Raw genomic sequence first — 12,706 nt, 5'->3', positions numbered from 1 at the left:
TCCGTATGTTTGCCTCCAGGGGTCATGTTAACCCATTTCATGTACACACATGTGCACAAACAGATACACACACACACACATACATTCACAGTAATCATACGTATGACACATACTCACACAGTAGACATATGTACGCTTGCACAGGCACATACGCAGGCACACACACAAGCGCACACGCACGCACGCACACGCACACACGCACACACACACACACACACACAACATAAACATGAACATGCACACATGCACACAATTCAAGAATTTCTCAGAATTATGAACAGGCAAGATGGAGGTGGGGTTGTATAAAATGAATTTTACATGTGAAATCTATGAACTAATCATGTTTTGGTACTTGTTGTCTAGCAGATATCAGTGAGAATTGAGTACGTGTGGATAATGCAATTTAGTGAGACAGTTAGAATCATATAGGCCTTTCAGCGTGATTTATTTTTGTGGAAAAAATGTGCTGGATTGGGCGGCGGTCATATTTTGTACCGCTCTGCGGTACATCTAGTTGGTTAAGCCTTGGGCTGACAGAGGCCTGTCTGGAAAAAAGTACTGATGTGCCGCTGCATATGTAAAATGGAAATCTCATGATAACAGTGTAACAGAGTGTGTCCTCAGCCAATTTATTGACTGGGGCTGGGTGGGTGGGTGGTTGTTAGATATACCTTTTGTATCTGTAGACATCCACCACAACATTGAGGACATACAGACAAGCCAGAACTCCACAGATAACATATGGCACCACGGAGCACTGCTGGCCTGTGGTGTTGAAATGCAGAATTATCTCAATTTTAATCATGAACACAACAAATAAAATGCTTGAAAGACACAGATTTGTTTATTAATTATGAATTATGAATTATGAAAGAAATGTTTATGAATTATGAATGCTGCTATTGTTGATTGTAATTGTTCACAAAATCACCCTACTTAACCTTCAGTTATGTGAACAGCAACATATATTTCAGTGTTGTAGATACACCCCTAAGATGGCATTTCCACTGAAAAGTCTCATACCATTACAAAAACCCACCTTCACTGCCATCCTCAACCTCCAATGCGACCACAGCAGACTTCTCCTGTCCCCACAGGGCGATGGCCTGACAGACATACAGACCCTTGTCAGCCAAGGTGGCCATGAGAGCCAGCTCTTGGCCTGAGGCACTCAGAATCAGCTGTCCATTGGCACTACCGGCGTACCAGTTATAGGTGTTCACTGGGGGATTGGCCTCACTGAGGCAGCGTAGTGTCACCAGCGTTCCTACTGGGACCGGGCTCGGGGGGCTCATCATTACCCTGGTGTTATGTGCACCATCTGAAAGGTAACAGGGCTCGGTAAGCTCAGCTGCAGTGAGCGGAGTGGCTTACAGTCAGGCTGTTATTTGCTTTTAATTATGTGAACACAGCCTAATTGATACATCACCCAATGTATAACCTCAGAAAGGGAATAAACTGAAGAAGCTTACTGGGTCAAAATGACAACCCAACCGACCAACGACCCACAATGCTTGGTCAAAACAGGGTCTAATGGCATAGAAAAATATCTAACATGGTCAGAGGTTATTCCATTTTCTTCAGAAAAAACAACAACTCAGTGACTTCTACCGCGTAAAGCCATGGGTTACAACACTTCCTTCTCCTGTTAGACCAGTTTTAGGTCAAGGTGTGTTAAATGGTATGTGGAGGAACAAGTCATTTCTGGGGAAATATGGGAAAGTAAACAATGTTCCACAAAAATGTTGAACTTGTTAGACAAAAGAATAGGAACATGACTTCAGCCGCTCAACACCCATCAACATCCAGGTCCTTCATTAGAATGCTTCATATTTCTCTTAATATGATAGACAGTAGTGGGCTGCTCTTGAACTTAACCCCCCCCCCCTCTCTCACTCTCTCTCTCTTACACACACACACACACACACACACACAGGGGCGTATCAAGCTGGGGGTTGTGGGATAGGAAAATGAAACAATCTTGCCAAATTATAAATAACTCCCTACAGGGACATTGTAAGTATTTTCAGAGAGGGGTGTGGACTATATTGGTGTCCGGCAGTTTCTACCCCGAAAAAATTTAGAAATTCTGATTGCTAAACACACCATTTTAATGCAGTTTGGGAGGGACAGAAGAAGCAGCGCTCCTCATATGTGTGGCTCATGTGACATGTAGGCCTACATGATCTACCTGCTATCACTTCACTATTTGACACTACCCTACATGGAGACATATCTCATGTTATAAATCAAAAAATAATTTCAGAAATTATGTTTTGTGCATATGGGTTAGCAGGCTACAATAAATTGCCCTAACAGACAGCAGCCTAATTTCGAGGTAATACCAATTAAATAAATGTAAAGGACACAGAATAGTGACAGAACTGTAAGCTCAAATTCAAAAACGTTTGAAGTCTGCCCAAACAAAGGGAATATAAATAAATTTGTTGCATATAGCCAGCTTAATTAATGTCAATTTAAAGATTATGATTAGCAGTCTATATGCTTTTTCCATTGATACATGAAGCCACGTTGTTGTTTAAACTATTGTTGCTTCTAGCCCACGTTATCTCCAGTTTCACTTGCTGCAGGGACACACACATTGCATGAGCGCTCTAAGCGTTCTGTTTGAGTTCTACATGCTGGAAATCTTAGTTCTCAGATGTAGAACTCAAATGTGTCTTGACGCCTCCGTTTGTAAGATCAAAATAAGATGTTCTAAATGGAACGCGATCGTATTTAAGACGTAGCACTACGACACACACATTGACAGTGAAATCAGATCAGACGTGTGAAGCACCAGGCATAACTTAATTTCGCGGCTACGTGGACCAGTAGGTTAATTGTTGAGGAGGCCCATAGTTTGAGAAAAGCTGCAGATCATAGACAGAAAAAGCATAATGCTCTGAGAACAGTAGCCAAAGGTCTTTCTGCACAAACAAGTGCCTTGGTGCGCGCACCCCCGCTTTCACTTTGACTCCCTGCATTTATACATTGTGACAAAAACTGACAGTCAGACAGTGAATTTTGGTTTACTAAATTAGCATAATGCGGTAACAATTATCATTTCAATATTGTAAATCTGAAATCTGCTCACTGCAGACGTTATAATGCAGACCCAGCAGCAGCACATGTTGAAAGATGCACACTTTGAATTTGATCAGAGCCGTCAGGTTCTTCACTGGCTAACTTGATGTGATTGGCTGGATGACCGTTCAATAAAATCAACAGACCTATTTGTGTCTCTTTGTGTGTGCGTTGTAGATACGGTTCCAACTCTTTACGGGAGCGTTTATTTCCATATTTTACTTTCATTTTAATCTGACAAAAAGTGTGGGGGATGGAATCGTGTTCCAGCAAAAGTGTGTACGTTATAACACCCACATCCCCCACGCTTGCTACGCGCCTGCACACACACACACACACACACACACACACACACTTACACAGAATGTTGAGGGTCTGGTTCTCCACTCCATGGCTTTTGGCTCCATATTTTCGGGGGTATATGGCTTCACAGGTGACAGTTTGACCATGATGACGGGGCATCACAGTAAAACTCAGGGTAGCCATCACAAACATGACCCCCTGCTCAGAGTCCACCTTCAAACATCAACAAATATACGAGTCATGTTATTTTGATTTTCAGGTGCATTACACTTAGGCTACAGTGTTTACAATAAAGAATAAAACTTGGGGCTGTGCAGCCACAGTCCAGGGTACCCATGCTGCCCCTTGTCCACTGCCGATGGGCACATGAACATAAGAACTGGACCACAGAGCAATGGAAGAAGGGGTGGCGTGTGTGTCATTTACCTGGGCAACACATGGCAGATGTTACTTTGACTGCCTGAGTATGAGTACCTGCACAGAGGGCTGCTGGCTGTGGTCCATCTCCAGCTCAAGCCGTACTTCTGGTAGGAGAGATGGGCAAGGGGCACTGGCGCGGCAGGTGAGGGTCAGCGTCCTTCCTGTTCTGACCCCATCTGAGGGGCTCAGGCTCAGCACAGGGTGAGGGGGGCGCTCTGGTGAGGGTAGTAGGGGGCAATATCAGATGTGTAAGTAAGCACCTGTGTGTGGCTTTATAGTTTGGCCCCACTGTTTTTTTTAGAGTAGCTTTGGTAAATGAGCAACCATGTTGTATGTAGGCAACCCCAAAACAGGAAATAACAGTATTACAGAATTATGTCATCATGACTATGAGTACACTGCTGTCACAATTATACACATAAGTAAACAATAGATCATAAAGAAACATTATATATATGTAATACGTATATTGTACAACTTCCTCCTTGAGATGAGGTATAGACTACTGTTTGAGATAACTGCTGGATACAACAGGACGTCATGTTTTAAGTTTTTAGGTCAACTTTTTAAGTTTTTGTGTCAGGAAAACATGTGACTGACCTCTCTGAAAGCTGATGAACAGCTCTTTAGCATATGTGTATTTCATCTCAGAAGGCCCCTCTACTCTGAAAAGTAATGGCTCACTGAATCCCAGAGGGAGCTTTGTGAAGACAGTGGTGCAGTTCCTGTTCTTGAAGTCCCCCACAATCTCTCCCTCAAAGCCAGTGGCCAAGCTCTTATCGGACCGAAGCACTACAGGGCCACCAATCGTGGCCCTTGTCCACAACGCTGATGAAGCATTGACCTCTGTGTTGTACTTTGCAGGGAATGAGAAAATGCAGGGGATCACAATACAAGACCCATTGATGGCAGTGATGTTTTCAGGCATCTGGATGGACCATTCTGTGCAAAGACAACCTATAGAGATTTGAGAGTTTGGCATCAATAGCTTTTCATCTCTGTTTTTAACACGCATGGCTTTTTAAACTGCCTCATCAGAATATTATGTATTGTATATAGGACTGAAATACACTAAACACCCATAACAGTATGACCACTGACAACTGAAGTGAATAACACTGATTATCCCATTATCATGGCACCTGCCAGTGGATGGGATATACGTATTAGGCAGAAAGGGAACATTTTGTCCTCAAAGTTGATGTGTTAGAAGCAGGGAAATTGGGCAAGTGAAAGGAGTTGAGGGACTTTGACAAGGTCCAAATTGTGATGGCTATAGACGCCTTGGTCAGAGCATCTCCAAAACTGCAGCTCTTGTGGGGTGTTTCCGGTCTGCAGAAGTCAGTACCTATCAAAAGTGGTCCAAAGAAGGAAAAGTGGTGAATCAGGGTCATTGGTGGCCAAGGCTCACTGATTCACGTGGGCAGCAAAGGCTGGTGCTTGTGATCCGTTTCAACAGATGAGCTACTGTAGCTCAAATTGCTGAACAAAATGCTGATTCTGATAGAAAGGTGTCAGAGCACACAGTGCATCACAGTGTGTTGCGTCTGGGGCTGCGCAGCCACAGTACAGAGTGTCCATGCTGACCCCTGTCCATTGCCAATGGGCACATGAGCATAAGAACTGGACCACGGAGCAATGGAAGAAGGGGGCCTGGTCTGATGAATCACGTTTTCTTTTACATCACGTAGATGGCCAGGTGCGTGTGTGTCATTTACCTGGGCAGAATACATGCTGCTACTTATGTGGATGTTACTCAGACACGTACCACCTACCTAAGCATTGTTTCAGACCATGTACACCCTTTTATGGAAACACTATTCCCTAAACGCAGTGGGCTCTTTCAGCAGGACAATGCATTCTGCTGCAAAGCAAAAAAATGGCAGGTGGTCATAATGTTATGACTGATCGGTGTATCTGTGTGTTGTTAATACGTGGGCCTTACCTTGCAACATTAAGCCAATAACTGATGATGCCAGTATTCCAAACATCATCTTTCATAAAAAAAGAAAATATGTGCCTGCAAAGTATACAAATCAAATGAATCATTACAGCAGTTGAAAATAATTTTGGAGACATAATGACTAAGATAGAATGAAATGTGTTTATCCATCGTTCCATAATGTTTTCTACACTTCCTCACTAATGCAATGTACCAGCACAATCTGCAAAACTTCCTCTTACACAAGGTTACTTCGTTCCTCTTAAAACAACAAATTTGTTGATTCTGCTCATTTTAATTCAATTATCTTAAAGCTCAAATTTATATCAAATTGTGATTATTCACTTATTTAAAAATGTGATCAATCACTTATTTCAGTCAAGTGAATACATATCCAACAATGCAACTAAAAAGTATTTGAGGATAGGCAAAAAACAACATGTAGATTTGTTTTGTTTAATCAAAGATTTATCATATCAATGTCTTCTTTAATCAACTTTATCAATTTATTAGACTTGTTTTTTTACACTGGGACTTGTCCCACAGCACTACCCAGTCTCAATGACATGGTGAGTTTGGTACAGTGTAAATATTAGGCAAAATTTCACCAAAAAATCATAAGATTCATATAATTGCATTTATCATAACACTTTCATACATATTTTATGTTGAAATGGACAAATTCAGAAGTCCACCCTACCTGAATGGTTTTGCTGTGTGGTACGGATCTATTCAATGTCGTCTGTCCTCTCAAACTGACAGTAGTGGTGAAAAATTTGTGAGGAGGACACACGTGACTATTGCATCAATGCAATGTGAATTCCACAATTCCTACACTGCCCATCAGACAAGCATCACTAATGTAATGTACTCAAATGTACCTGAAATTACCCCTGCAACATACTAAAACCAATTAATTTAAATAAAGGGGCCCTTAATGTGTAAAACAGACCCTTCATTTTATCTTAAAATGCCATTTTAAGGTGTGTGAAACCCCTTAATCTTATAAAGTTGTCAAATAAGAGGTTCCCTTTATTTGCTGTGATTAAGGGGGTAATTAAGGGCAATTTAGGCAAATAAGGCCTCTGGACAAGCCAGGAAGGAAGTGTTTGGCGCTATTAACAATGTTAAGTTGTGATGTTGAGACAGGGGCGGAGAGAGATGAGGAGAGGATGGAAATGCTGCTTAAGGGCTAGGACATGAAGTAGTGAAACACAGAGACCTCTCTGGTGAGGTAGGTATAATAAAAACATAAGTTCACATAAAACAGTCAGCAGCAGGTAGGCCCTCTTAATGTAAAAGGGCAAAGGGCAGATATCTCATACTGTCTTCTTTGCCCGTATAGGCCTATGATGTCTTGAAGAATGACCGGACAAATGATTATAGTATAGCCTATACCACTGATGTAGCAAACTTTTTCAAAGTTTGTATCTTTCTAGGGCTAGAACAGGCGTGATACAGTGTGAAATGGACTTTGAGATAGCGTATATGCTGCAACGAACCAATCAGGAACAACGAAACATGAAGCTATACAGGAAGAATGACACTATTGGCAAAGCAGACGTTGTCGTTCAGTGTTTTCCACTGTTTTGCGAGTTGTCTCATTTAGGTTTGTAGAATCCTCAAGATATCAATTGAAAAACAGATATTAGAAGCAATAGAAACATCAGGCATTTGAAAAATCTCTGAACAATGGCAGGTAAGATAAACGTTGAAACGTTTTAAATTTCTTAGCATATTATTTTTTAAGTGTAGAGCTATCCTCCCCAAAACACGTCTCTTGGAACGAGATGTCTCCGTCGACGCGAAGTTTTGTTTCATATTCTTGCAACCATCATACCTGCTTTGTTGTGCTACAATTTCAAATAACCTTATGCGTTGAATTTATGAGCGTAGCTATATTTAATAGAGCCTAGGCTACCAAAAGCAAGATTAGTCTACTTTCGCTTTGCAAGCACTTAGCCTGGGTGTTCCCAAGCACTTGGCTTGCTTGTCAATCGTAACAGCATGGAGTGCAACAACTGATTACATAAACTACTGTGGCCTAGGCTATACCTACTTAATAATGACACAGACTAGCCACTGCAATTACCAACACATAGGTCTAACAGATGTTTTATTATGAGCAGAACAGCCTAACGTTACCCATCCTTTTTTTTGCTTTTAACTATAGCCAAACTACTGTGCGATGTTCGCGTGAAGTTCGTGGAGAAAGTGACTACACCCGTACTCAAGCAATTGTTGGACGACCTTAATGACGACCGTGTCTTGAATGAAGAAGAGATGGAATCTGTAATTGAAGAAAACAAGGCGAGGGCGGACAAAGCTCGCTGTTTAATTGATATGGTTCGGAAGAAGGGGAACAAATCCTCGGAAAGAATGATCAAACGAATCCAGGAGAGAGACGAAAATCTGTACGGGGAGCTGTCATTGGGTGTAATGGCCTCAGGGACTAGTGAGTAGAATTTCAAGTCAAGTCAAGTCAAGTCACTTTTCATCTATATAGCGCATTTTTTTATGCATCAAGTGCACCTCACAGCGCTCCAGGAGTGTTCTATAGGCTATGAGGAGGACAATTGCTGGTGTTATGGATCTCATGAACTGGGAGCATGTAGAAATCATCAATGGAAACACAATGTAGGAATTGTAACAATACTAAAATAACTTGCATAACTTCTTGAGTGAGTTGAGATCAAATAAATCTGTTAATGCAGTAGCCTTACTTGTCAATGTTCTTCTGTGCATGGAGCTCCACACTGTTAGGGCCTTTGTGGACAATAGAATAGTATACCTCACTTTCCTACTGATCCTAAGTCGCATATATGTTCCAGCTGCCCCAGCAGCTCCAGCACCAGCAGCCCCAGCACCACTATCCCAGGTGTCAAATCCAGATGAGTCGCCTGTGTCAGAGGTCCTTCTTCTCAGCTCAGCACAATTCAGATCACAGAAACTTATGGAAGGAGACAGGGTAAAGTTTATTTTGTAAAATGTCCATATAATTTAGCCATGTAAGCATTTACACTAATCCAAAAGGGTGACTTTCTTGTGATTCACCACCTTCTTAGATCTACAAGCCTCTGGACAAGCCAGGAAGGAAGCGGTTGGCGCTAATCATTAACAATGTTAAGTTTGACTGTAAGGGGATGCTGAGACGAGGGGCGGATAAAGATGAGGAGAGAATGGAAACACTGCTTAAGGGCCTAGGATATGAAGTAGTGAAACACAGAGACCTCTCTGGTGAGGTAGGCATCATAAAAACAGTCCTACAGAATGTATCTGTTGAATGCACACTCTTAATGGATCACAATCTTGCATGGTTCAGAATCTGCACTGGGCATGGAGGGGATCAATGCATAGCCTAATTAATTGTGATGTACCCAAATTGACCACAATGGTCATATTGTAATTTTAGAGATCATGTTGTATTTCACAAACAAGAATTGTGCATTGTCAATATATTATAAAAAAAACACAAGACACTATATCCCAGCTAATAAAGTCTGTTCCCTGCAGGAGATGGACAAAGCCATGAAAGAATTTTCAAAACGCAAGGAACACGCTGAATCTGACAGCACCTTTGTTGTAATAATGTCACATGGGAAGAGGGACACCATTTTGGGTGTGCATTGGAATAAAGACACCCCTGATGTTTTCTCCATTGATAACGTTTACAGCTACCTGAACACCCAAGGCTGTCCTGGATTATGCAACAAACCAAAGGTTATTCTTATTCAGGCCTGCAGAGGAGGTACTTGTCTGACCTTTCTTAGGTTGCAACTCTTGAGTATGATACAATTTTGGGTCATTTTCAGATGAACGCAATCAGTTTAGTATACTGTTTCAGGTGAAGAAGGATGTGTTTGGATGTCTGATGGCATTCAGGATGACAGTACCGGCATTGAGAGTGATGACCACAGGGCACACAAGGAGAAAGATTTCATCTCCCTCCTTTCCTGCACACCTGGTTAGTAGGTACACCCGTTTTTCTCTTGCCATGGGCGAGGGGGTGGTGATAGCCTAGTGGTTAAGGAGCTGCAGCAGCATGAAAAGTTGTTGGTTCAATTCTTCCACCATTGTGCCCTTGAGCATGGGGTGCCAACTTCACAGAGGTATCAATATGTTATTATATAATTTTATAAGTAACTTAATAAGGGAGGAACTTCCCAAGTGGTACAAACCTACCCATGCTCCAAACCAATTGAGAGGATTTAGGGACCATACACTGAAAAAAAAAAGAAATTTCTGGATTTACAAAACTGATTCATGCTGTGATTACCCAATTTGATCTAGTAATTACAATAAAATTGTATATAATTGTATATTATATAATTTCAACATCATTGTGTTATACAGATGGCGTGTACTGAGGCATTCAGATAGACATTCAGATATGTGTAATATTGCAACATCAATGTAAAGGAAGATAACTTTGATATTAATGTAATTAAACATAATATGGTTTGATAAATCAGACAGCCCCGACTTTACATTTTTACAGTGTATGATGTCATCACACTATGTCTCATAGTATTTTACAGTATTTATAAAAATACAACTGAAGCCTTTTGATACAAAATATGAAGGCATTTCCATCATCCCAATCAAACCACAAAATAATATTTTGTATTCATATTTTAAATACATGCATCATAAATACTGCCCGTCCCTGGTAGCAGTGTGGTTAAAGAGCTGGGCTAGCACGCCTGAAAAGTTGTGGATTCAATTCTCGGCTTCCTCCATTGTGCCCTTGAGCAAGGCACTAAACCTCAAGATGGACAATGTAGTTGTAATAGAATTGACATATGCAAGTCACTTTGGATTAAAAGTGTATGAATGCTTGCCTACAAAGTAGTGTCCGGTTCTGCTTCCACCTACTTCAATGCCCTCATGAACGATGTCTGGCTCTGCCATTGGTACACTACCAGGGGCATCCCTCTCCATCTTCAAAAAAACTCCTGTAGACCCAGCTCTTCAGAGAATATCTCCTCGTAGCACTACAGATAGCCTTGCTACTTATACTAGAACCGTCACTTGACTGTATGGAAATAGCACTCACTGATGCACTGACTTGTACTTATCTTACTCTACCTTGTATATCTTGTATACAATCTTGTATACCATGTTGGAAGTCGCTTTGGTTAAAAGGAGTCAAGCCAAATGTAATGTAATGTCACACTCTATCCACAGACACAAAATCCTACAGGCATGTGGAGAATGGCACTTTTTTTGTTCAGTACCTTGTGCAGGAGTTCAACACTCATGCTCATCAGGACCACGTAGAAGAATTGTTCACAAGGGTAATTGTAACACATATAATCCATCAATTATTATTATTTCTAGTATTAGTTTTGCACAATAGCTATTAATGCTTTGTAACTTTGTTGTTCTTTAACCTACATTGACATAACCAAATATCAATGTCATTGAAGCCTTTGCTAGAGATTCCACAAGGCTACGGAGTTCTTATAGTGAACCAGCTAACTGTTCTCATGTTAATCAGTTTAGATACTCTTTGTTTTAGGGATAACGAATTAGCAACATTCTCAATTTAGATGTAAAGATTTGTGTTGATAATACAGTGCATTCTTTATTGGTAGGTTAATTGGTGAAGGGAATTTTTAAGATAGATTATTTTTCAAACTCCATACTCCATAGAAATAAGTAGCCCCTCTTACAATAGCCTATTGGAAGAAGTGCTGACATTGTGTAGGGATTTGGGAGAATTGAGTTTTATTCATTCATTCTTTCTTTCTTTCATTGTAATTATCAATTGATTAAGATATAATGGCAGATTTTTTTGACATCATTATTGCGAAGATATTCCAACAAGTATGGTCTTCTTTCCCACATCGGTAACATGTTTGCACAAGAACCATATAAGCCTTGAGTAGCAAATTTCTGAAAGTGTTTTCTTCCAATAGGTTATGAGACGTTTTGAAGAGTTTCCCAGACAAATGGTGTGCAAAGACAGGACCACCCTCTCAAGGCACTTCTACCTGTTCCCAGGGCACTAAAACAAGAGTATTCTTTGGCATCAAATCTGAGAAGGTTTTTCTCAGATTTTCAAAAACATGTTGCCTTAGGTTAATTACATTTATAATATATCAACACCATGACACCATTATTATAACACAGTTATTGACTGATTATACATGAAACAGCATTTTACAAAAATAAATGATAAAGGCCTAAAAAGATAGATGACCAATGGTACTATCAGGGATTTGCTCTTGAATGTGAATGTTTTTTTAAATTGTTTTTTACCATGCATCCCAATGATGATGAAAAAAAAAGGAATTTTATAGGAGTAATTTGTAGTGCTGTGGGCCTCACAGTATTCAGTATGACTATTTTTGATAATCTTGGTTAAAGGTGACGGGTTTTATGCTTTATGTCTTTTTTATCTTTAAAAAAATCATACAAATGTTAGCTTGAACAGGTAAAACACATTGAATTACCTCCTGTGTAAAATGTAGCCTACTATATAAATAAACTGGCTTTGCCCTGTCTTGAACATTAAACACACTGGATGTTTTTACTTGTTATTTTCTGGTAAAGTATAATATTGCATGTGAAGGTATCGATTTTTATCTCAGTATGGGGTTCCTCCTGAAGTTGTATGCACAATGTGGTTTTCATAGCCTAAGCTATGTGCTTGACAATGTAACTGTTTCTCAAATGTTAAATAACGGTGTCAATATTAATGACTAGGCATCACCTAGACAACTGAAAAAAGTGTAAAATTTGTTGCCACAAAAAGCATCCTTAAATCATCCACAAGTTTAATTCCATTTAAATTTTGAATTTAATGTATAGAAAACTAGACCACACTAGGACAGTAAGTAATATGTTACTATGATGTTTATGTTTGTAAATATAGATGAACTGGTTGAGCTTAATCCATTGTATGATGACGCCAGTCTTAAATGATGTTAACACAAGGAACATTAACAA

At 40.2% G+C, this 12,706-nt stretch overlaps 2 protein-coding genes across 2 annotated transcripts; one reads left to right on the top strand and one right to left on the bottom strand.

The window, feature by feature from the left end:
• Positions 1-483: 483 nt before the first annotated feature.
• LOC143100833 (B-cell receptor CD22-like) lies at positions 484-6,507 on the bottom strand. Its single transcript, XM_076264352.1, has 7 exons — positions 6,453-6,507; positions 5,756-5,830; positions 4,411-4,767; positions 3,865-4,025; positions 3,447-3,603; positions 1,040-1,321; positions 484-765 (listed from the first exon to the last, which is right to left on the bottom strand). The coding sequence occupies exons 2-7, from the start codon at positions 5,802-5,804 to the stop codon at positions 662-664; spliced, it is 1,110 nt and encodes a 369-aa protein (XP_076120467.1). The 5' UTR covers positions 5,805-5,830; positions 6,453-6,507; the 3' UTR covers positions 484-661.
• An 812-nt stretch (positions 6,508-7,319) lies between these two features.
• caspa (caspase a) lies at positions 7,320-12,273 on the top strand. Its single transcript, XM_076264351.1, has 8 exons — positions 7,320-7,451; positions 7,926-8,207; positions 8,584-8,720; positions 8,818-8,994; positions 9,266-9,500; positions 9,597-9,716; positions 10,940-11,049; positions 11,674-12,273. The coding sequence occupies exons 1-8, from the start codon at positions 7,445-7,447 to the stop codon at positions 11,764-11,766; spliced, it is 1,161 nt and encodes a 386-aa protein (XP_076120466.1). The 5' UTR covers positions 7,320-7,444; the 3' UTR covers positions 11,767-12,273.
• The last annotated feature ends 433 nt before the right edge of the window (positions 12,274-12,706 follow it).

The sequence above is a fragment of the Alosa pseudoharengus genome, unplaced genomic scaffold (genome assembly GCF_046254945.1).
Source record: "Alosa pseudoharengus isolate Yale_2024_CS ecotype anadromous, Long Island Sound unplaced genomic scaffold, YU_APseudo_1.1 YU_APseudo_1.1_scf_3, whole genome shotgun sequence".
NCBI classification, from domain to species: Eukaryota; Metazoa; Chordata; class Actinopteri; order Clupeiformes; family Clupeidae; genus Alosa; species Alosa pseudoharengus.
Note: the sequence above shows the minus strand (reverse complement) of the source record. Positions and strands in the feature narration are given on the sequence as shown.